At 42.4% G+C, this 24,556-nt stretch overlaps 1 protein-coding gene across 2 annotated transcripts in view; it reads right to left on the bottom strand.

The window, feature by feature from the left end:
* OXSR1 (oxidative stress responsive kinase 1) overlaps window positions 1-24,556 on the bottom strand; it is a 645,496-nt gene that overhangs the window by 360,118 nt on the left and 260,822 nt on the right. For both annotated transcript variants that reach the window (XM_069211068.1, XM_069211067.1), the window contains exon 4: window positions 12,564-12,705. In XM_069211068.1, the coding sequence (XP_069067169.1) occupies window positions 12,564-12,705 (142 nt within the window). The remainder of the gene's footprint in view (window positions 1-12,563; window positions 12,706-24,556) is intronic.

Below are 24,556 nucleotides of genomic sequence, written 5' to 3'. Positions count from 1 at the left end.
TTGGCGGTGGCTTGTACTTTTTCTCCACCCTTGGGGTTATGACTCGGCCTTTAGCAGGATCCTGAAAGATTTGTTTTGAATGTTTTAGCATTCCTGGGAGCATAGGTAGGCTTTGGTATTGGCTATGAGTGGAGGATAGCGTGTTAAACAAAAAATCATCCTCAACTGGTTTGGAATGCAAGGTGACCGTATGGAAAGCAGCTGCCCTTCCCACCACCTGTGTGTAAGATGTACTGTCCTCAGGTGGAGACGGCTGGCAGGATACGAGTCTGGGCTGTTGTCCGCTACTGGAGCATCGTAAAGGTCCCATGCATCGGGATCATCTTGACTCATTTTAGTATGAGTCGGGGAGTGCATCAGTGGAGGAGTTGCTACCGGTGATGTGTGCACTGATGGTGGTGGAGTGGTTTTCCTTGCTACCTTTGCCTGTGGCTGCTTGTCCTTTTCTTGAAAGGCAAGTCTTCTTTTTATTTTAATTGGGGGAAGAGTGGTTATTTTCCCTGTGTCTTCTTGAATGTGGAGCCTTCTTTGAGTATAGTCTGGCTCTACTGCTTCAAGCTCCTCTCCGAATCTATGCTTTTGCATTTGGGAGGACAATCCTTGTTCCTCTGTATAGGAACCTGTTTTCGGCTCCGAGGCTGGATGTTTCGGAACCAAAACTTTTTCGGACGTCTTTTTAGGCTCCGAAGAAACCTTTTTAATTTTCGGCGTGGTGGTGTCTCGGTGCCGAACTTGTTCGGTGCCGCTGTCCCGGTGCCGAAATTTCTCTGAGCCGATGTCTCGGGTCCGAGATTGCTGTGTGGCGGTATCTCGACCGGAGTCGGATGACTTTGACACAAGCGTGCCCTTTTTCGGTGCCTTGGATCGGTCACCTATTTTTTGGGTTAAGCCATGGCCTGTTGGCAGTGGCGTCCCCTGGGCTTTTGTTGACTTCTCGTGAGTCTTATGTTTCGACGTCTTACTCGCGGTTTTCGGCATTTCTTCGGCCTCGAGCTCTTCCGAGTCCGACTCGTGGATAGAGAAAGCTTCCTCTTCCTCCTCGAAATGCTCTTGTCCTGTCGGCGTCATCTGCAGTCTTCTGGCTCTTCGGTCTCTTAATTTCTTCCTCGACCGAAACGCTCGACAGGCTTCACAAGTATCTTCCTTGTACTCTGGAGACAAGCACAAGTTACAGACCAGATGCTGATCCGTATACGGATACTTGTTATGGCATTTTGGACAGAAGCGGAATGGGGTCCGTTCCATCAGCCTTGAAGTCACACGTGGCCGGGCCGACCAGGCCCCGACAGGGGATCGAAAAAAAACCCGAAGGGCCACTGGAGCTCTTCAAAATTCGGTGTTGATCTGTTGTAACTAACCCGATACCTAACGCAAACAATACCGACGTTTTTTCCGAGATTCTAACTAACTTTCCGACCCGAAACACGGAGCGAAAAGGAACACGTCCGAACCCGATGGCGGAAAAAAAACAATCTAAGATGGAGTCGACGCCCATGCGCAATTGAGTCGAAATGGGAGGAGTCCCTCGGTCTCGTGACTCGAAAAGACTTCTTCAAAGAAAAACAACTTGTAACACTCCGAGCCCAACACCAGATGGCGGGATGTGCACAGCATGTGTATCTGGAGCTACACATGCCATCGAACATATATATATAAAAATTGTACAGCTTTTAGGCAGCAATAAAATATGTCAAGATAACTCTTGCAATTATGTTCTTGCTACATTAATCGTTGGATGACACCTGCTCAAGCCTTAACTCAGGTTATGATACTGAGACACTATCACAGTAAGGGATAATGGAGCAGAATCTAGAAGTGATTTTTCAGTTGGCAGAGTCCCATCCGACAACTCCTCTACCAGCAATTCTGAGGGACATGATGATGACAGTCGTGCTGTTCCTTCACAAGCAGTCTGTGCAGCGGGACAACAGTAGTAGGTTAGACCAACCTGGAGAGCAGGCACATGAGGGGGCAATCACAGAGAGTGCTCTCTTGGCAGCACCCCAATTTAGTTTAGCCTTAAATTCTGCCTTTCACTGGCGACGCTGGAAGTAAAGTCTGTACAGCCAAATTTTTGCCAATTGACTAAGTCCATCTCTTTTTGGATGTTGACTTCCTTGAACAAATTGTGTAGCAAACAAATTTGTGTGCGGAACAATTTCTGAGGGAGCACGGAGGCACTCTAGGGCCCAGTTTTAGGGCATGAAAATGGACTCCCACTTTGCTGGAGGAGTTGAAGATATTTTTGAGCCTTATGCACAAAATGGGGTTAGTGCAAAAAACAACTTTGCATTTTCTCCAAGTCTCCTGAGAAAAACAGTGCTGCACTTGTGTGGGCAGGCCAAGTGCCCTCAAAAAGGAAGGGCCCAAAACATATTGTAGAATATAAAAATTATCTAACACACAACCTGGTTTTATATGGGGGGCACCGGCATTTTTGGTCCCAGGCTCAGTGGCCATTTAAACCTACCAAACCCAGACATATCTGAAAAGTAGACACTCAGGGGAGGTCCAGGGAGGTGTGGATTCCCCAATGATTTGTCCTTGCATTTCTGTGATGTAAACTATAGGAATGTGCAGAGATCCACAAACTTCCTGCCACCCAGGGATCCCTAACCTGTCCCGATAAAAACGTTTCCCCACTGGTGTGCCTGGGGCTTGGAGGATCCATACAAGCGATACTTCCCTGGACTCCCTTTGATGTCTACTTTTCAGACATTTCTGGGTTTGAAAGGTTTTCCTACAGGACTGCCAATCTCTAGGCTAATTAGTACACTCACCATTGTTATCATCACCACAATAAGTTTTGGACCCCTCCCTCATGTGCGCACTTGGCCTACCCACACAAGTGAGGTAACATTTTTATTGGAAGACGTGGGAGAATGCTGAGGGGTAGGAAATTTGTGACTACTTCCTTCAGGTTCCAGAACTTTCAATCACAGAAATATGAGGAAAATGTGTTTTCAATCAAAGTTTGAGGTTTGCAAGGGATTCTGGGTAATTAAATGTGGCGAGAGCTACGCAAGTCATCCCACCCCGGAAACCCCTAGGTGTTTAGTTTTCAAGAATGTACAGGTTAGAAAGGTTTTCCTAAGTGCTGGCTGAGCTAGGGTCCAAAATCTCAAGCTACCCACAATGGAAAAAAAAAATGACCACTTTTCGATGGAAAAATGTGATGCATCCATGTTGCATTTTGGGACATTTCCTGTCGCAGGCACTAGGTCTACCCACACAAGTGAGGTACCATTTTTATTGACAGACTTGTGGGAGCATATAATAGCAGAACATTTGTTATAACCTACTGGATTTTGCTGAATTTGTGCCTTTGAAATTTAAGCCGTGTATAAGAAAGATGACATTTTGAAACATACCCTCCAAATCACATGCTAGTATGGGTGCCCACAAATTCAGAGATGTAGAAATGACCACTGCTCCTAAACTCCATATCTTGTGCCCATTTCAGAAATACATAGACATCCTTGATACTCATTATTCACTCTGCCTATTTCGCTATAAGAACTGGTCTATACACTGTACTCGAAGAACCATTGTATGGTGGACCTCAGTTGTTGGCTCTTTTGGTTATTTTCCTTGGCCAAACCTTGAGGGATCTACACATATCCCCCTTGCTGAATTTGGAATTTAGTCTACTATTCAGAAATCTATAGCTTTTATGGATCACCCGTGGGTTTCACACTGGTTTCCACCACAAACTGGAAGTAAGTTGAGAGCCCCAAAAAAAAAATATATATCAGAAAAATAGGCTACCTCTTCGAAAAATTCCAAAACTGTGGTACAAAATTAGGTTTTTGGATTCAGCTCTGCATGTTCCTGAAAGCTGGAAAGATGGTGACTCTAATACAGCAAACCACTTGTGGATGCCATATTTAGGGGGTAAAAAAAACTGCCACTTTTATCTGGAGCATAATTTTCTTTTTTTCTAATAAAAAAAACCTCAACATTTTGCTATATTTTACCAATTTTCTCAGTCTCCTCCAAGGAAATCCACAAATTGTGCATACCTTTACAATTCCCAGGATGTTGGAAAAAAATGACTCAAATTTGGCGTGGATACTTTATGTAGAAAAACATGTTATGGAGCCCCAAATAGGCAAAAAGGCTCAGCACTGGAGGGAAAGGTCCATCAGCTTAGAGGTTAAATCTACATTGTGTTTGTTTTGCTTCTGGAGAGGTGTCAGTGATGGACATAGTTATGCAGGAGGGATCTGATATCACTCTAAGTTCGACTGTTGCTTGGTCGACTTGTCTGATGGGACGGCCAAAGATTAGTAAATGGTCAATATGGGAGTATGACTTGTTTGGGAATGAGTAGAAAGTATAGTCCTTTTCATCCGGGTTTTGAATTCTTCTTGCATCAAGAAGATTGAACCTTGAACATAGATTTAAAAGTGCTTTATGGCTTTTGCTGGGACGGTAAGACAACTTTGAATTTCTGTCTATTGTAGGTTTAGTTAGAAGGTAGAAGTCACCTGCAACAATAATAGTTGAGGAGACCAGGATGTTTTTGAGCAGGTTCGACAGGTCATTCTAAAAGGAAGGCTCGCCTGTTGATGGAGCATATACGTTGATTACAAAGAACTCATAGTTATTTTAGGAGATTTTGGATATGATCCATCTACCCTGTTTGTCCGATAAATTAGAAAACCTATTTATATCCGATTTCTTAGCACGCAGGGTAAGGGACACCATTCTTTTTTTACTAACAGCTTTGGAGCGTGCTATATCAGAGAACTGTTAATTATAGCATGAAGAGGTATATGTAGAGTTGACCTTGGTCTCTTGAAGGAGAATTAGGTCTCCACAAAGCTAACAAATAGTCAAGGATTGTCCTTTTAAAAAAAAAAAAAATTTGTATTAATTGGATAGATAATCTCTTTCACATTTAATGAAATTATCTTAATATTTTGCAGAGTATTAGTCATTAAATTGGTATAAACAGAGTATGGCTCCCAAGTAGGAACTAGTAGTTTGTACGAGGACTTGTGTGTGAAGAGATGAAAGCTTTTCAATAGATGAGTCATCAAATATCGATTATAGTTTGGTAAAGTAACCTGGGTTGAAAACAGAGTGCTATTAATGGACCTCCATTATTTTGCTCATGGTATGGCAGTGTACCCTGGTCATATTGCGTGTATCGTTATGTTTGGTCTAGAATACTCATTCGCCTTACTACATATCCTTTTTTCCTAGAATTACGACACAAAGAAGGCATACTGAAAAGCATAAAATAATAAAACAAAATCTGAAAAACACAAACAACCAATCCCCACCCCTATTGAAACAGCCTCCCCCTAAAGTATACAACAGGAATGGTGCGAGAAAGAAATGCCTCTTTATGGAAAATTAACAGCAAAAAGAGCCTACATGCTTAAAATACTGGCATATTAATTTGTGAAACTCCATTCAGCAATGGTAATCTCGGACGGAAAATTGGTAAACGAGTTGATAGAACGTACAATTGTGTATTCATTGTATAAATATCTAGCATAAACATAGCATTTTTCAAGGGGATCACAAATGAACATTAATGACAACTACCTAGATGTAATTTAAGTTTATAACATGAAGGTTAGCATGGAGTGAACTTGTAACATGCAGTATATTATATGAATTAGTTAGGGGTAACATCTGGATATCAGACAGTAATGTAACTGACCACTTACTGTTCTAAGCACTCATTTTACAGATAATGTTTTCAACTACATAGATCTTGAACAAACATTCAAATTAGGTTCCCTTGTTGCGCAAGTACTTCCAACAATAGTTCAAACATTATGTTATGTATGGTCCATACCTGCGTGTAGGACCCACGTTAGAGAGAACGTCTCACGGTTTTAGATAAGGAGAAGGCAGCAACCAGGTGAGGGCACTTTGCAGCTTAGGCTCTGCTGTGTCTTTTAAGGAACAATAGTAATGTGATGATACTATGAGAAATGGAATGTCTAGTAAAGCTGAACGCATGTTATTTGGCAAACATTGTTCCAAAGTAAGAGTCGGCGCTTGCCCTTTGGTGAGACCAAACTTGTATGTTGATGTATCCATGTCTGCATCTTCCTTCTCATCTAAGTATTTCTGGAGAGTGATGATCACTGAAGATATGAGAGGTCTCTGTATTATCACTCGAGATTTTCGAACGGCCTGTAAAGGAGATTAGGCAGTTCATTGCTTTCAATCTGGGTCATAGGGCCAGAAAGACCTTCCTTGTTTCATCTCACAGGACGTAGAATAGTCCTGTGAGATGAAAATCTTGTTGCTTTTCCATTGTATGTGATTGTTTCCTCAAGAAAGAAATAATTCTATATGCTGATATCTGAGTGGTTATATGACTGGCCGCTGTGTACGGTGCTTCTGTGCTTCGTTCAAATTTCAAGTCTTTGTTAAAGGGGTTGTCTGCATTTTGTAGGGACCATTTTTCAAGGGATAGTACGCAGGATCCAGCAGAATATTCTTGGCCTTCAGGGATGCCAAAGATGCAAACGTTTCCCCTTCTGTTTCTGTCTTCCAGTGACAAGTCGTCTGGCTATGATTTGGGTTGGGTTCTGTTATTAAGGGTTGAGATGTTATTGTGTGATTTGGTATCTAGATTTCAGATTCTACTCTCTGAAATCCATGTTTTGATTTGTTTAATGTCCATGCGGATCTCACATATTTCATTCTGCACTGCATCTGTGTTGTCCTTCGTGGCTTTGGCCAAGTCATGAACATCTGCCAGTTTTTAAAGACAAAATGTCCATTGTGGAGTCTTGTTTTGATTTGATTTGGCGATTCAGGATTTAGAAAGCCCGCTTTAACTCTTTTTAGACTAGCTTCAGGTTCTTTTTATGCCATTTTGTTCAATGTAGATCCTAGTAGCTACAGCAAACAGTTGCTGACCGGTGTGCCAATGAGTATGGAAGCCAGAGCTACTCTTATGTCTGAGGTTAGCCACTTGTAAAGCCTGTTAATATTGTTCTGAGGTTTGTTTGAGGGCAATCATTGAAGTAAATAATAAGGAAGACCTAAGGAAGATGGTAAGTATCTCAGTTACATGATTGAAGTCATTGCATGGTGCATGTGACCCTAAAGATTCCAACCATCAATGTAAGCATAGCATAGAGTTAGTCCCTATGAGAATGATGCTGATTCATATGTATGGCCCCAGGTTCATGTTGTATTGGTAGGGAATTTCAGTTTAGTGAAGTACTTTATATGTTATCCATATTTGAGGGCAGAGACCGTAACGAAGTCTGTGGGTGTCAGAGCCATATCTTTGATAAGTTAAGCACACATCTGATGACCCACAAAGCTAGGTTTTTTAATGAATATCTGGGTTATATTTTGTAGGTACAAGTTCACAAGGTATGCTTACTCTGTGGACATATTCCGAGCTGTTTGGAGCTAGTGAGTAGAGACAGTAGTCAGCCATTTGACAGAAAATGTGTGAAGGAAGGTAGGAGGTCGCACTTGGTGCATTTAGATGGAGACTCACTGGGTGGCTCTTTGTGTAAGTTGCAATTCAGATGTGACTGGTTCTTGGTACCGAGCACTGGCATTGCGCACAGTTTAATTAAATGATGTTGTAGTTAGATAGAATAAAAACATGCTGCAGTGCACAAGTCGAGAGAAGCGCCAAGTACTTATTAAAACCAATTCTACCAGCGTATTATCTGATTCCGTGCTTCAGAACTTATGTCAGGAGCTGGGTGGGGTCTGATATTTTGAATGACATTAAAGTCTTGACTTGTAAGTCTGAGGCAGCTCTGTGGTGTAATTTGAGTAAAATTGCCAGGGAGACATTGCGCGCTGGTGAGAGGAAGGCTAGGCAATTATTAGTCAGTGTTTTTACAGTGTGTAAAGCAGACAGCAGGCAAGGAGCGGGCCGCCATCGTAAAAGTCACTGTACAACCTAATATGATCTTCACTCTCTTTTCAATACTTAGTTGAATGAGATAGCTTCGAGGACTCCCTGCAGTCATTATGCAGCAAATTTCAAGCAGTTTAGTGTAAGATAACTGCATATAAGTCACCCTGATCGGGCATGTTTAAAGGGTCACCATTTTGGAATGAGTATGCAGCCTTGTATCCATGTGGTGATTCTTTCTAAACTCATTTCGCTAATGCCCGAGAATATACTATATTTGCATGTTGCAAAGATATCGTGTTTGTGTAGGAGAGGGTTTCTTACTTGGTGTTCCAGTCTTGTCGCAGTGCGAACTGTTTGCTAGGTGTTCGCGTTGAATGATCTCCAGTGTCTGCAGGTACAGGTGTAACATTATGGCAGGCCACAGCTGAGATCGAACAAAGGATTCGGATTGGAGTCGAAATGATGACTTCTATGGGTGCACTATCTCAGAGTGATGTTATTGCTGTCATTTTATAATCAAATTGTGTTCTCCAAGCCACACCCCCCCACCATGCTGGGCCAACTTAATTACTCTGCTAGCCAGCTCGAAGATTAAATGACTACCTACACAATATGGCCATTTGCCATTAAGTAGGCTTGTACCAGGCAGAAGTGAGGGTGGGGGATGGAATTTGCATGTATTATTTACTTTTCACACTGCACCTGGCCTGGGAAGACTCAGCCACACACAAGCAAAGCAGAGTAGCCAGATCTCTGGAGCCAGTCACAGGAGTGGCTGAGTTGCCCTTTGAAGTTTTGATGGGAAGGGAGCAGGCAGCTGCAGCAGTTAGGGGCAAAGATTAGGCTCTAAGAAAAGGTTTTTCAACAGATCACTTGATGGCACTATCTTAGAAATTTCGAAAACAGGCTCTACAGTTAGGGTGATAATGTGTCACCCTATGACTGGGCAGAGGTGCATACCATCTGGAACTTTCCATCCCCACTTAAAAACCTATGTGTAAGAGAGAGGCTTTTGAGAACAGTCTGGACTGGGGGAAGCAACGCCAAAGGGATGCCCAGCTAGAGGACACTTGAACCCTAATGCAAGGATAGATTCAAGGACTTCTCACCAGGCTTGGTTTCTCCAGGGCCAATAGCACTGCCCGCCACAAACTGTGGGAACAGCAGAAATGGGCAAGCTGGAAGTGGGGTATCTGGAGGGCTCCCCTGATCATCTATGGACTGGACCTACAGGTGTGTGACCTCCAAAAGGAGGAAAACCTGACTTTGAGACTCAAATGAATTGTAAGGGTTAAGAAAACCACAGGTACTTGCAAGTGCTGGCAGGGAGAGCACTCTGTGCTTTAAGACTCCTGGGGCTGCTGCTGAAGACACCTGGTCACGCAGAAGCATCAGGCCCACAGACAAAGGACAGGTCCTGTCTGATAAGGAGAGTATTGAAATAATAAATTAAAGCTTCACAAGGATTGAAAGGGTTCAGAAGATAGGAGGCCTGAAATACATGCTCTTAGTGCGTAGAGGCAATCACCAGGAGCATGCCGAGTCCAGAACCACCAAACGCAATCAATCAAAGTCAGGAAAAAGTGATTTAGCCCGGCCTGCCTGAGTAAAATCGGCCATTCAGGGTCCTCAGTGCAACTGGGCTGAAGCATTCTCCTGCTGATGTCCACACACGACCAACCAGCTTAGCCAATCTTTTTCAAACTGAAATGCTCCCTGTGGTGAGACAGGGCCCAGGAGAGAAGTCTGCCCAATGGGGAAAAATGGAACATGTGGTGTTCCTAATCCTTCTCCTTGTTTTACAGAGGTAGACCACCTTCAGTGGAAAGGCTCTTTGTTTCAGACTCTCTTAATCACTCTAAATCTCGCAAAGTGAATATCACTAACCCTGGGAGAACTTTCCATTGTTTTCAAGCACTTCAAGAGCTTAGGCCACCATGTTGGTGCATTGGACAGCTGCACTGCAGTAACTATAAAAATAGAAAGACACTTGTTAATTTAAATCTTTTATTGACATTGGCTATGTTAACAATGAATCATTATAAGTCTTATTTGTGGTAATGGAATTACAGATATTAATGAAGGTCATTGAAATGCTTCATCAACAAATTAAGTTAACAGTGAGTCATTACATGCCCTAATGAATGTCACTGTAGGATATTGCCATCCTTAGTGATTTTAATTGCGATGCATTGGTTTATTACAACATACTTCTATTTTTCTTAATGTGGAGCCCGTGACAAAACTAGAAAGCCTGCATTTTGAACACCTCATTATATCGCATCCAGTTTATTGGGCGGGGGTATCATGGTCTTAGGATTTAGGGCTCGCTAAGGTGTAAACTCTTAGGACGATGTCACCATAGGTATTTCCAAAAGCTGTCATGCATGTATTTGGAAATTAATGTGTAGTATTGGGCAATGTGTGCACAATAAAGTACTTTCCCTTTTTGTAAGTAAAAGCACTGACCAGACATGATTTATGGGCGGTGTCTGTTGGGGTACTAGTTCACATCACCTCACCTGATAAGAGCTTGGATTTCCCTGCCTCGCTAACATGCTTGGTTACCCGCAGATGGAAGTCTGCAGACTTATTACTTAGTTATATATAATCTTTTTCATTACATTATAATCCACACATTTTCAAAAAAGGCATTCTCGGTTAATAAGAAAATGTGTGTCTTTATTATTCATGAACTTTCAGTTTCACTGGGTAAAAAAGTAAAGTGGAGCTTTTTAGAATGGTGTTACGCATCTACATGCCTTTCATCTAGGCAAACGGTTTTGGGTACTTAATATGTATCCTACCTTAGTGTTGATATTGACTGAACTAGGACTAGAATCACACACACAGGGCTATTATTTATTAACTCCCCTTGAATGTCTCCAGTTTCATAAATGTTTAAACTACACCACCAAGGCTAGTCACATTTTTGGCAGTGGGAGTTAAAGACTGCATCGTAGGGCACCTAGTCAAATTTGAGTGTTGCCTTTTAAATGAAGATTTTGAACATTTAAAAGTACTCAGCTTCTAACACACATCTGGACAACACATTAAAAGAAGTCTTCAAAAGAGGAATCATCTCAAATTCATGGGTTAAAGTAATTTAATACACTCAGGGCAGTAAAGAAGCATTTCAGTAGCTCACACTAAAGATCTGTCTCTAACACAAGAATGTACTAAACACAGCGGTTAGCCTTAGGATGAGTTTAAAGCAAACAAGAGAGGGGGATACAGGTCAAGGATTCACTCAATATATATAGCTTGTTTGTGCCCATCTCTCCTCCGAGTCCCTTGTTCAGTGGGCCTACAGACTCCCTACGAGGAAGTAGAATTTTGAAACCAACAGGGGTGGAAATGCGTTGTTGGCTCTTAAATCAATGGATACAAGAGAAATGTAATCAAACAGAATAGGATATTTTGGGGTGACAAAACTGTGTTTCATGTTCCCAGAAATAAGTGCAAAAATGTGTGATTACAAAGAAAGCCCTCTTGGTCATAAAGGAAGATTTAAACAATGTGAATAACTGTGACTGAGTAGGGGGACAACAGGGAAAAAGGATGTTTTCAAAGAAATGAAGTCGGAACAGTACTTTCTGCAAGCCTTCCTTGGTAACCCAGGCTCAGTTCTGGTGAATGATGGTTAATGAAGGATGCCTCAATTGGGGCCTGCTGGTTAGAGTAGTTTTGGCAGTTCTGGTCTGTTGTGTTAGGTTTCCCCCCCCCCCCCCCCCCCCAAATCGGGCCACTATGAAGGGAAAAGTTTTACAGTCTAAAGAAGCAAGTTAAGGAAATTGCTCACACTGTGGACATACAGGTAACAAAAACACCTTTCACAGAAAAAAACTACATATCCTTTCATGGAAAATAAAGTATGTGAGCTACCCACCTTCATCTCAGTAAAGGTGTGTATTGAGAATGGTAAGCTTGCAGAAAACTACTACAAAAGTGCTCTTATTCGTTCCACAAAAAGCAACACACTGAGGTGGGTCTGGTCACCACAGGTGAACATAGTCACTAATTTAACATTGAATCCTCCAATCAATTGCTTTTGTAGTAATTCAACAAATGGACATTATCATCTATCCCAGGTCCTTTTCTTCTTCAAATATCTTGATGCGAGTACCTCCACCCACCCAAATCTATGTTGAGAGTAGTCCGGGAAGGAATACAGGTAATTTATGTTTCAAAAATTAAGCACAATTATGCATTGTTAGTGCAAAATAACAGAAGCTGGGATTTTGCATATGTGTTAGCCCGAAATGCACCCTCGTGTCCATAAGTTGGAGTCACTCATGGATTCATGCATAGAACTGCTTTAAAATTAATTGAACCATTTGAGGATGGAATATGTAATTTGTTGCAAAAAAGAAATCACCTGGATAGGTCTTATTTTGAACTTTCACTCAAAACGTTGATCTGAAAAAGTGAGGGCTATATTCCTAAGGTTCTACAGTTTACATTCTGAAAAAAATAATTTTCCAATCAAATGTGCAAAATCACTTTGGCTACAGCAGTAAGTAGTTGTAGAAACCATATATTCTGCCCTCTCAAAAAAAAAAAGATTTGTCCACGGCCTCCTGTCATCACAAATGTAAAAAAAAAAAAAAAAAAAAAAATCGAACATTATGAACATTTCACTACATTGGTTAGAAAACGACTTCCCTACCCCAGTGTCTGTGTAGTAATAATTTCATACCTATGGATTTGTCCATTTTTGTGCAAGTAATCCAAGCCTTCCAACACCTCTTTCATCATCGTGGCGATACTATGTTCATCTAGAACTCCATTCTTGTGTTCCCCTTTCCCAACAATATGTTTTATAATGTCCAGTACTGAGCCTGTGGAAAGAAAAAAAAGTGATTTTGAGGAAAATTATGTAAACAAGACTTGATAAAGGCAATTCCTGTAAAGTCTGTGCATGACTCACCCTGTAGTTTGGAATACTGATGAACTTTAATATCTAGAGTTGAGAAGCATAATAATAACATAATTTTGCTTTTCTAGCTAATACTAATATGGCTAAAGTAGGAATTTAAAAGCCAGCCTTTTTAAATTGAAAATTTATAAATGCTGATTTTCATACATTTCAGAGCATAAATAACAAACACAAGCAAACTAAACTGAGGCTGCCCGAGATGACTATGTAGTACTTGATTAGCACTATAACTATGCACCTTGTGACACATTATGTCCCTAAATTAACCGAGATGAATTCTCATCACTCAAACTTTTATTTGCGTTGTTTTCCAGTATGTTTTTTCAAATTCATTATTTGAAGCAGCACTTACTACATGAAGTACTACGAACGCAATTCACTGTATGAATAGAATTCATTTTGAAGCAAAGTAATTATTCAAAACAAAAATACACAATTCGAGAGAGGTACATGGTAATGGAAAAGCATTATGAAGCACATTCACAAACGATTTTGTGAAAGAACTGTGGAATATGAGGTTTTTAAAACTGAATATTTGAGGTCAGTAGATTATTTCTACATTTGTTGCCGTCATTAGGTCTTTGTCTGCACATTAAGTAAGGAGGCATCTGTATCTAGGACACAGGCAAGTGTATGCACCTGGAGTAGAGCAATGTAGGCATTCTGCTGCCTTTTAGCAATACGACAACTTTGAAATAATAGGTTAAAAACCCTGCTCTTCCAAGTCAAAAATAAACCTTAAATCGAAGGTCAGTTTCACATTCAAGCTGCTCCTTTAACAACTCCACAGAACTGAAAAAAATGCTCCCTCATTTTTAAATGAAGATTGGACTAACGAGGTCTGACTCTTGGTTATCATAAAGTTAGTCCACAGGGAGTGTGCACTACAGCCACGAAAAATTAAAAGAGACGGCTATAAAGTTTTTTAGTCAGTGAGATGTTCCTCGAATCCTTGTTGAGCTAAACTGCAAGAAAGCCACTAGAAGAGGGCATCCACTATGTGTAAATACCGTGATAAACAAATAATCTAACTGGGTACATATCATGAAAAATGTTGCTAGAGTCTGGAACCTTGTTTCCACATTCAGATTTCCCTACTTCCTGACTCGTACTAGTTTAAGACTGAGTGTATGAGACTAATCGGGTATCATTTGTGTACACGTGGATACCAGTAATTCTATGTCAGGACTGGAGGCTTGGATTATGCTTTTCTTTCTCCATTTATTTGCTCAACAGCCACAGAAAACGGCAAAGGAAGCCATGAAACAAGTGAAGGCATACAACTCCCAAGAGACCGGCTACAGATCCTCTTCGAAGGCGGAGAAGCGTTGCCCCACTGCATTCACTAAAAGGAAAAATAAAATGATTCTGCAATGTAATTTCCATTTATTTTTCATCTGAGTCAGGTTAAGGCGGGGCGCATCCCAGCTGGATGAGGACTGGAGAAGGAGTGGTATGTGCACCTATAAGTCCGCATGTCTGTTTGGCCGGCCGTGCTGGGATGGTTAAACAGACATGCACACTTTGCGTTTCTCCACCTGGCTTCATTGCATAGACGGGAGGAGAAAGTGCATATGGTCCCACTCCCTGTGTGAACACCAAAGCAGCCCGTTCTCAACAATCATGACGCTGCTGTCATGCTGGTGACAGCAGCATTGTAAATGGCTGAGGGGGGTGTGGGAGTCTGTGTGCTGCTGGGACGAGGAGACTAACGCATCTCCCAAAGGAGCAGGTAAGTGTTTGTTTTTATAACCCTCTTCCCCCTGCCACCCCTGTTCAGTGGCAGCTGCCACTGCAAGAGACCAAGCATAAACTTGAAGCTCACCAATCAGCTGGCTTTGCCCTAACATAGGAACAAACCCAAGAAAATGCACTTCCTTTTTCTTCGCTGCTCACCAACCAGGTAAGTGCTTTTTCCTTGAGGAATGCTCTTGTGGTGTTTGGGCATGGCAGTGCTGTATACTATTATAATTTTAATGCGCCTTATTACGTGCTGGTTTGCTTGTGGTGGTGACTATGGCAATCCTTTGTTAAGACTTCCCTGTGGGTTTCCGAGATTTTAACTGGCTTCATGCCCATCAGAGATCACACCTCTTCTTTGGGTATTCTCGCACTCCAGGCTCTGAGCGCAGTGCTTTATGCCTCCACACTAGAGGAGTGTCAGGGAGGTACGTACCGGCCCTTGGACATCACCTGTGCCCTGTCAAAGGCCGCTGAGGTTTTCCTATTCTCTGCTGCTCCCAGCAGATGCAGTGCCTTGGTCATGCCTCTAGAGGCACAGCGTGCAGTGAGGAGACACTTGCTTCCCGACCTCTGCTCTCGCTGAGAGGTGCGGTGACCCGTTCGCAGTTCTAGGAGCGCATCATGCAGAGGAGGCATCCTCACTCACCCGTTTCTTTCCTTCATTAACTGGTTGGGACTACAAGCCAACACTCTGGCTCTTCTGCATAATTTTAGGGAAATTACACTTTCCCTTTTCTACATTTTAATACCACTGACACTGTAATTATTGCAGCAGGGAGAAGCATGAAACGGTTGCACCAAGCCAGTTTTGCCCCTGCATTAATATTATCATTATTATTGTTGCGGAGGTGCCTTCTATCCACTTTGCAGTTTTTTTTTTTTACTTCTGATCTTACAATGGCAGGAGTGGGGGGTTTCTGGATTGGCAGAGGTATCTGTTCCCATGACCCTGGAGGAGGAGTTTGTAGATGTGGTGGATGCTACCGTGCAGAGAGCAGTTGCTCATGCCTTGATGCCCTTGAGCAGGCAGATTTTGATGGTTGGGGCATGTCGCAGTGTGAACCCCCCCCTAAGGGACAAGACCTGTGGCTCTCTCAGACCTTTGATTCCTTGAGGTCCCAAGAACAACTGTGAAGCCTAAACCTGCTTCTAAGCCCGCATCAAGGTCATCTTCAACTTGTGACACCTTTGAAAGGCTCGGACTGGCATTGCTAAAAAGCCGAATCGCAACCACAACAGTTCCCTGTGCCCCACCCAGGCTGAATGTACCCCATTGAACCAAAGAACCAGATGGGTCTCTGCGTCAAGATCCTGATTCCCAACAGCAGACACCGAAACAGGGCCTAGCAGACCAGAGGGCAGTGTCAAGCAACTCTAGCTAGATAATTCAGGAGGGGTGCCAGATGGGTTCACGAATTTGGTAAGTATGTTGAACCTGGACGATATCAATTACCCGTGCTCAGTAGAGTGGGTTTTGGCAGAAAAATTAGCACAGTACGACAGACATAGAATCTGCAAGCCAATGGACAAGGAAGGCCACCTAAAGTCAGAATGCCCACATTCATTCCCTTGAGGGAAAGGTTGCGTTGACGCCCAAAACTGATGGGGAGAAAACCACTGTTGTTGGCAAATTCATCCAAAACCGCAAGGAGACTGACTGCTTCTGGAAGGCATGCCAGGATTAACTCTTGGGCATCTTGGGGCCACTGACCAAACTTTGGTATGGCTGAGGAAGCTGGGGAAATGGGTAGTATCATATCACCTGAAGGTTTTTCAGGATGGGCATAATGAGAGATGTTTTCTTGGGAGCTCCAATTGCACTATTTTGACCCAAAGGAGGTGTTAACTTAATTAAGATATATCTCAAACTACGGGGAACTTGCCACATCCAAAACCAGCCCTGTTGCGGACAGCGGAATCTTTGGAGACCCTTTAATAAAGGACCTGGAAACATTTCTCTTAACTGTCTGCATCTCTTATGAGACATTCTTCGACCAGGTAACTGGATGAGTGAGGTTAGATCTAAAGGACGCTTATCTTCCCTCCTCACTGCAGGTTTCTGCAGTTCCAGTGGGAAGGCCAGGTGTACAAGTTTGTAGCACTTCCTTTCAGACATTCCGCCACTCCTTGGTGCATCACCAAGGTCATGAGGCCTGTGGTAGAGTGACGACGTTACATGGGCATTTGGATGATAATTTACCTGCCCGATATTTTGTTTTTGCACTAGGAGTGGGAGGTGCGCCTCCAGTACTTGGCTATCGAGAAATCAGATCTCTTTCAAAAGCTGGGTTTTGTAGTCATTGACAGTAAATCAAAGATCACTCACACTGAATCAATGTGGTTCCCTGGTCTTTATCTTCGACTCAGTACAACAGGTCCCGTGTCTATTGCACAAAAAATTGGCCCTAATAAGAAAGGAACTGAGGTGCACCTTGGTAAAGGAGTTTGTGTCCATTTGAGATCTTGTCTGGATCACTGGTCGACTAACTTCATTCATTCAGGACCTTTTCCTGGACCCCTTACATTATCAAGCCCTGCAGATGTTAAAGGCAGCCGACTTAAGAAGGGACCTCTCTAACTGATGGAGGAAGTTAGGACAGAGGTTCAATGGTGTTTGGACCACATGACAACCTGGAACAGCAGGGCCATTTTGGGCTTGGTGCCAGAAGGTAATATGGAATCAGACACAGGCCTTTCATGTTGAGGAGGCTCATTGTGGTTAGGTCCTCTGCAATGCGTTCTTTCACAAGAGACAACGTATTGTGCTTCATCGTTTAAAAGATGGACATTGTATCAGCAGTCTGGTACATCAATCATTTTGGAACAAACTTCAAAGGTGTTGGCAGACCTTTCCAAGAACTTTTGACACTTCTACTTGGGGAAGTTCCACTGTACTGCAGTTCGGAACTCCAGACACTTGAAGAAATCCAGTGCATGCAAATTGAATCTAACTCTGTTTCAGATGATCATGGACAAATGGGGTCCATGCCAGGAGCACTTGTTGGCTTCTTGCCTAGACCACCAGCTTTCTCACTTCTTCAGCTGGAGACCAGATCCACTGGCGTTGGCAATAGATGTTTTTTCAAAGCAACAGAGTCTGTTTCTGGGGTACGCTTTCCCCATTTCTCTGTGATTACTGGAATGACTGTCCAGGTCAGGTGATAGCTGACAACTACCTTACTGCCGACTTCGGTGTAGAAATCTCAAGCATGGTTTCCAGTTCTTCTGGAACTTTGTGAATTCTCGAAGTCTTCTTACCCGAACATGCTGATGGATGCTTGGTGCAACTCACACCCGTTGGTCGTGGAGAGGCTCATGGCTTGGAAGATTACAGGAGACAATGGAGATCCCTAGGCCTTTTTGCAACCAGCTACAGGTCTCATTGGGATGATAGGGGGTGACTCCACATCTAAGCAGTGTAGGTAAGCTTGGAGACACTGTTCCCATTGTTCTTTGGGTCAGAATTTGGATTTGGTGGGGGCAAACATAGTTCACATGCTCAATTTTCTTTCAGAGTTTAACCACACGGTTTTGGTGTACCGCATGATCAATTTAATTTGGTCAACCATTTTCACAGGCCACGAACCTTGGCATGGATTTTAAGTATGGGAGTATCCCTTGGCTTCTAAATTATTGAGGGCTGTCAGACTATCTGCCTCTTCAGGCCCCCCCAACCCCACCCGAGTGCAGCTATACACACCTATGGAATGTCAATGTAGTCCTACATCTTTTCACCATCATGGCAGGACAATGTTTTCCTTTTCAGCAAAGAACTTTCAGGTAAGTTGGAAACGCTTTTGATTTTAATTTCATGTGAACAAGTGTCCGACATCCAGGCACTGGACATATCTTCTAGAATTTTTATGCTGGATGGTGTAACTTTTGCAGTGTCTTGGAACAACAAGACCAGTACCAGGAGGGAAACGTCCAGAGCAACACGTTGTAAACCCCAGGGAAGTTTCCCATGCAAGCAGAACAACACTTGCCTGAACAACAACTGCCTTTTTCCCTGCCTTAAGCACGCATGTGCCAAACTATGCATATGCGTCGTTAAGGCAGAGAAAAAGGCAGAGAGCAGTCTAATGGATCGAGTGAGGACGCAGTGAGGTAAGTGGGGCTCGGGCAGGATTTGGGGGGGTAGTTTTTAGGAGTGGAGGTGGGTTAAGAGATTATGATGGGGGTCTGGGTAGATTTTTCTAGGGGCGAGGTGGGGGTTGGGGTAGATTTTTTTGGGACTTAGAGTGTGGGGGCGGGGTAGTTTATTTTTAGGGGCAGGGAAGGTTGAAGGAAGGGCAGGAGGAGAGTAGGAATGATGAGGATAGGAGGAATGATTGGGAGAGGGCGCTGTGAGGTAAGTGCGGCTGGATTTAGTGCTTAGGGTGGGTGGGGAGGGTCAGGTAGTTTATTTTTTTAGGGGTGAGGGTGGGGAGGCAAGATATTTTATTTTTTTAGGGGTGGTGGAAGGTTTAAGGAAGGGCGGGAGGAGAGAGAAGAGGAAGGAAGGATCGGGAGAGGACGCAGTGAGGTAAGTGGGGTTGGGGCAGGGTTTGAGGGTAGTTTTTTAGCAGTGGGGTGGATTTCGGGCATAGGCTGGGTGGGATGGTTCAGGGTAGTTTGTTAGGGGCGGTAGTGGAGGGGGTCTGGGTAGTTTATTTTTTAGGGTGTGGGGTTTGTTTACTTATTAGGGGTGGGGTAAGGCTTTAGGGCTCAGGGCAGGTGGGGGTTCTAGGGGTAGTTTAGTTTTTAGGGGTTGGGGTAGTTTTTTTTAGGGCTTAGGGTGGGTGGGGGGTCGGGTAGTTTATTTATTAGGGGTGGGGAAGGTTTTAGTACTCAGGGCAGGATGGGGTCATGGTTGTTTAGTTATTAGGGGTGGGGAAGGTTTTAGAGCTCAGGGCGGGTGGGGGTTCGTATATTTTTTTTTAGGGCTTTGGTGGGTGGGGAAGGTTTTAGAACTCAGGGCAGGTGGGGGGGATCATGGTAGTTTAGCTATATGGGGTGGGGGAAGGTTTTTAGGGCTCAGGGCTGGTTGGGGGTGTCAGGCTAGTTTACTTATTGGGGGTAGGGGTAGTTTTGTGCCTCAGGGCAGGAGGAGGGGGGCACTTTTTTAGGTTAAGAGGCAGGGTTGTATGTCAACCATGCATGCCGTTTCCACATATGCCTTTACTAAACATGCTTTTACATCTAAATTCGTTGTAAAGGCATGCGTGGAAAAGAGGCGGTTGTGGTTCCGACTGCGTTGAGGCATGCATGGTTCCACCATGCGTGGTTGTATCATGTAACCATACCAGGGCTAACCATTATCCAGCATTTCTAGATCACCCCAAGCTTTGTGCGGTTTATTGTCTCAGGGTGTAGGAGTCTCTTACAGAAGAGATCAGACCACCAAGGATCCGGTAACTGTTGAGTTACCACTGCTAGATGGCTACATTGTATAATATCGGAGGCATTGATACCACATATTTTGGAGATCATTCAGCTAGGGCGTTTATGGCATCTAAGGTGCTCACATTCAGAGGTGTTTTGGGTACAGCTTGACATACAATGGTAAATTTCCACACTATCATGAAGGAACGTTTCAGTTCTATTAAGGACACAGAGGCAAGGATTATCACATCCAGGAGCAGAAGGGAGTCTCTTAACCCATCCCATAGCGTTGTGTTAATGGACCCTTCATTGGGCTAAGTATTGTTTCAGTAATATCTTAACTGCTGGTGTTGACTCCTGCCTGTTTCTTTGATGATGGCTTGTTTGTTTGTTTCTCTGTATTGTAGCACGTTTGAGGAGACCAGTAGCCCCAAATTCTGTTTTTGCAGGAGTGGACCAGAAAACAGAGATTCGCTAAAGGAAGCTTATTAATGGTTCTTTTGACTTGAAGAAAGAGGAAGAGCCAGCTATTGGTGGACTTCAAGTTTATAGTTGGACTCTTGGGATTTGTTAATCCTTTGCTTGATTCATGGTTTCATTTGCTGTTTTCTGCGGTTGCTGAGGAAATAAATGGAGAGCAAAGCATAATCTTTGCCTTATGTCCTTAATAGAACTGAAACCTTCCTACATGAAAGCTAGGAAATTCTACATTAAGACACGTTTTGTAAATCCTTAAACATGCTTATGATACCCAAGGAACTTCCAGCATTCACTGGGTACATTATTTCTAAAGTTTTGACCAGTGACTTGATTAACTATGTCCTGAATCCCAGTGCTGTGCCAGTAAGGACATTGTGACTATGACTGAGACACTGTACCTCACCCATTCTCTATCTTACTATACAGCACTGACTGGGAAGTGAAGCCATATCGTGTTTTCATTCTATGTACTGCATATTCATATGCTAACTGGTGCAGGTTGACAAAGTAATATGTGTAGTACTGCTTTGTTCACTGACTCATGGTCAATGTCACTGTGACCTTGCACAGCTCCACTCCTTATGTTTGACACGGTTAACTAATTATACTTACTCATCAACCCTGTAATGCTATTTTACTATTTGTTTTCTGAATAAGATCTATTCTGTGTGTCAATGGGTTTAATTAAGTACGTCACCTCAGAGCGTCGGCATGCAATGATACAAATGAAGTGATTCAAAAGCTTAAAGAAATCTCCTATATTTTGCAAGTCTCTGCCCTTGTCGCTTTCTTGACATGTGGCACGGATTAAAAGTGTAATACTCCTCAGATCTCTCCACCTAACTTACTGTAGCATGCATCACATACTCGTATGTATTTTGGGAATTAGATAGTATGACGACTCTGGTTCTCTGAGGAGGATAGTGGGTCAGAATAAAACCGGATACACTATAATATATATATGATGAAGACAGTTAAACAGGTACCAGAAATGGAATGCTACTTCTTGGCGACAATGCAATTAACGTCGGGTGGTTCTTAGATTTGAAGGTACAAATACAAAGTTAGGGGACGAACAAGTATCAAGCAAAGAATTGTTAACCACATTGTTTAGTGTGTGTACAATTGTTACAAGAAGATGGTTCATATTTGCTTAAAATGAGGGCAGAATATAAAGCTATATTAGGTGAAGACACCCTATTGCTCTATAGGTTCCCCGGTGGGTTTCGCCCACTATTCAACAGACTGTCAAACTGATGTCTCCATCTGGAAGCAAGGATATGGGAGATTAATATATGAGGAATTGTTAATCACATTTGATGAGGCCATTTGCGCAATACCAAAGGAATGGGTTCTACAATTTCAAAAGTAACAAAGCACAAATGAAATCTGGAATTCATGTAAATCGCACCCCTTTACTTTCACAGAAGCTTCTTAAGTAAAAAAATGCGCCAACAAGTAAAGGTGACATTCACTTCCTTATATAGGGCCATTACAATTGACATAATCAGAAAGAAACATCCAAAGGCAACCAGGAGTGTGCTTGCAGTGGTAGATTTCCATTAGAAAGATGGAACCAGACCCTAAACCCAGTATAAAATGTCTTTACGAACCCTAGATTTCGGCCAAAGTACATTTTAGTTTCTTGTACAAAACGTATGTGAACCCTCTCATAAGTCACAAGACAGAAAATCAGCTTGATTTGGGGCTACCACCTGTGACCCAGCCTTCCCAAACATGTGACATAAGCTTTCCTAAAGATTATGTAATCAACACTGAGTAGGGTTACAGGATTATAGGAAACGCCCATCTCAAGCGCTTTGCTTATTTTGAGTAAGGTTATCAACCTCTCCCTTCTCAAACGAGTGTGGAACTCGTTCTCTGGCGATTATAACATCAAATACTGCTCTTATTTGTGGAACTAGGAGAGTATTTGACATTTTATACAGTGCTACTAGTTCCAGCCCTCTCAATTATTTCAAGGGCCTTCTCCTCAAATTCAAACTAACCAGTCCTTATAGTGTATATGCCAATTGGGCTTTTTCATTAATTCTACTGGGATTCAAATATTTTAATTCAGAAATCCAAAATGCTTCACAATATTTACACACTAAAGCAACGGTACATAGCAGGAATCAGTTTTAAATCAGTGCACAAATGCTTCTCGAACGAATGTTGGTTTGCAAATCATTGCAGATGTCCAGCCACAAATATTTTGCACAAAAACAAACTTACTCAAAAATATATATTTTTCTGCAAAAGAAAATAAAGATGGGACAGTAGGTCCCTAAATAATGTGCCACGAGTATAGATTTTTTGGGGAATAAAGTTTCTACTTTAGGTTGAGTAAGGTGTATGGTAAATAACTGCAACAAGCAATCATTTGCCAGCTTGCGGTGCGTTATGACCCTAGGGTTAGTATTAAATGTTGATGAATGAAGGTAGTGCGTGTCAGTTCTTAAATGACATTTACAATACAGCTGCTTGAAAATCATCTAAAAGATTTTCAATAACAATTCATCAGAGTGAACACAATAGATATGTTAATGATGTTAAAAAATGTCTACCAAGAATACGACTGGAAGTCAGATGTAATCATTAAGTACTTACACTACGTCCTAGGATTGTCACACATTTGCCACAAATATGACATTTTTAGTTGCTGCTGAGATAAGTGAACAGATTTTATTTTAGAGTGAACAACACTGCACTAAGTCATGCTTAGTGTCATGGGAACTTTGCTACTTCCAAGGTGCACTAGAAAAGAACAGGTTACCTTTGTGGTGTGTAGTAATTGTTAGTAAGTGTAGAATGTAGAGGTAGAATACAGATGAAGTGGAGTTAGGCTCAGGCTGTGTTGTTCTCCTTGTCCAGCCTTACTTAATAAAATACGTGGAATTCCTGTCACTCCTTTTATCTTAACATGGTAATATCACAACTCGTATCCATGGGCTCTTTCCTATTCACAGCCTCGAGGTACAATTATAACTAGTGGCTGTGCTATAAACAACTTTTGAAACACCTAATTACAAAGGCTTATGCACCACTGCCAAGCAAATACACTCGGTACACAGTCACGCACCTTTAACTCCATGTGTGTATTCGTGTTAGTTTTCCATTTAAAGATCTGTGTGATTGTATACATTGTAATATACCCTAGTGTTATCACGGATGCATAGGAGGGTGTTAGGGAATGGAAGTAGTAAAGTGACCTTTATTTTGAGTAGCTATTTGCTCTAGTGGACAAATAGCTGAAATTGTGAATTAGAGACCTGTGTTTGAAATCAGGCTTTAGTACGGTTGTATGTAATCCACTAACTCTCTGTACCTTTAAACATAAATATGTGCAAGGCAGAATAATGCGTCAGTACACCAAAAGTTAAAAAAATTAAATTAAAAAACTACAATCAGACAATGCCTCCAGTAATATTTCAGGAAAGAATGGCCGGTTGCTAGGAATGAAAAAAGACAAATAATGGACCCATTATTTAGGTTAAAACTTTCAAGGCAGTCTTTGGGATAAATGAGTGTGTGGTGTAGTGTTCTCTCTTAAACATACTTATGTGAGATAATCTGTAATCTTACCAGAAAGGGAAATGGGAAGCATGGCCCTGAAGATTACCATGGCAAGAGTAATTAATCACCGCTGTAAAATGATGCAGAGGTAAGAACTGGTTTATACTGTATACATCCACTACTTTCCATTCAGGCCTTATTTTTATATGAGAAAGTAGTGGAGTAGAAAACCTATCCCCTTTAATGTTAGGACTGGCTCTTTGGCCTTCTTCCATAACGATCCTCACCACATTTGTCTAGTCATTAGGATACTAATGGAGGTGGAGGTTTCCTCAATATCGGTTAATATGACTACTCTGGAGCATAATCACTGTGCATCACAGAGATATAGCACAATGATTGTTGACCACAGAGAGCAACATTGAGTAATAGTTATTCGGACTTAAGTGGATAGCAGAAAAATTCACTCTTGTCACATACAGGTGTGACATGAGCCTCCTATGATCGAAAGGAAGGGATGCCTGGATTTTGAGGAAATCACAGGGACTTCTGCTGAAGCCTGTAGTCATGACCTGGTGTCTTCCTGAGGTTCTTCCCCTTGGATTGCGAGTCTGAGCCAATCCAAGCTCACTCTGGGATGAAAGAATGCC

The sequence above is a fragment of the Pleurodeles waltl genome, chromosome 10, assembly GCF_031143425.1.
Source record: "Pleurodeles waltl isolate 20211129_DDA chromosome 10, aPleWal1.hap1.20221129, whole genome shotgun sequence".
NCBI classification, from domain to species: domain Eukaryota; kingdom Metazoa; phylum Chordata; class Amphibia; order Caudata; family Salamandridae; genus Pleurodeles; species Pleurodeles waltl.
This window is presented reverse-complemented; position numbering and strand designations above follow the sequence as displayed.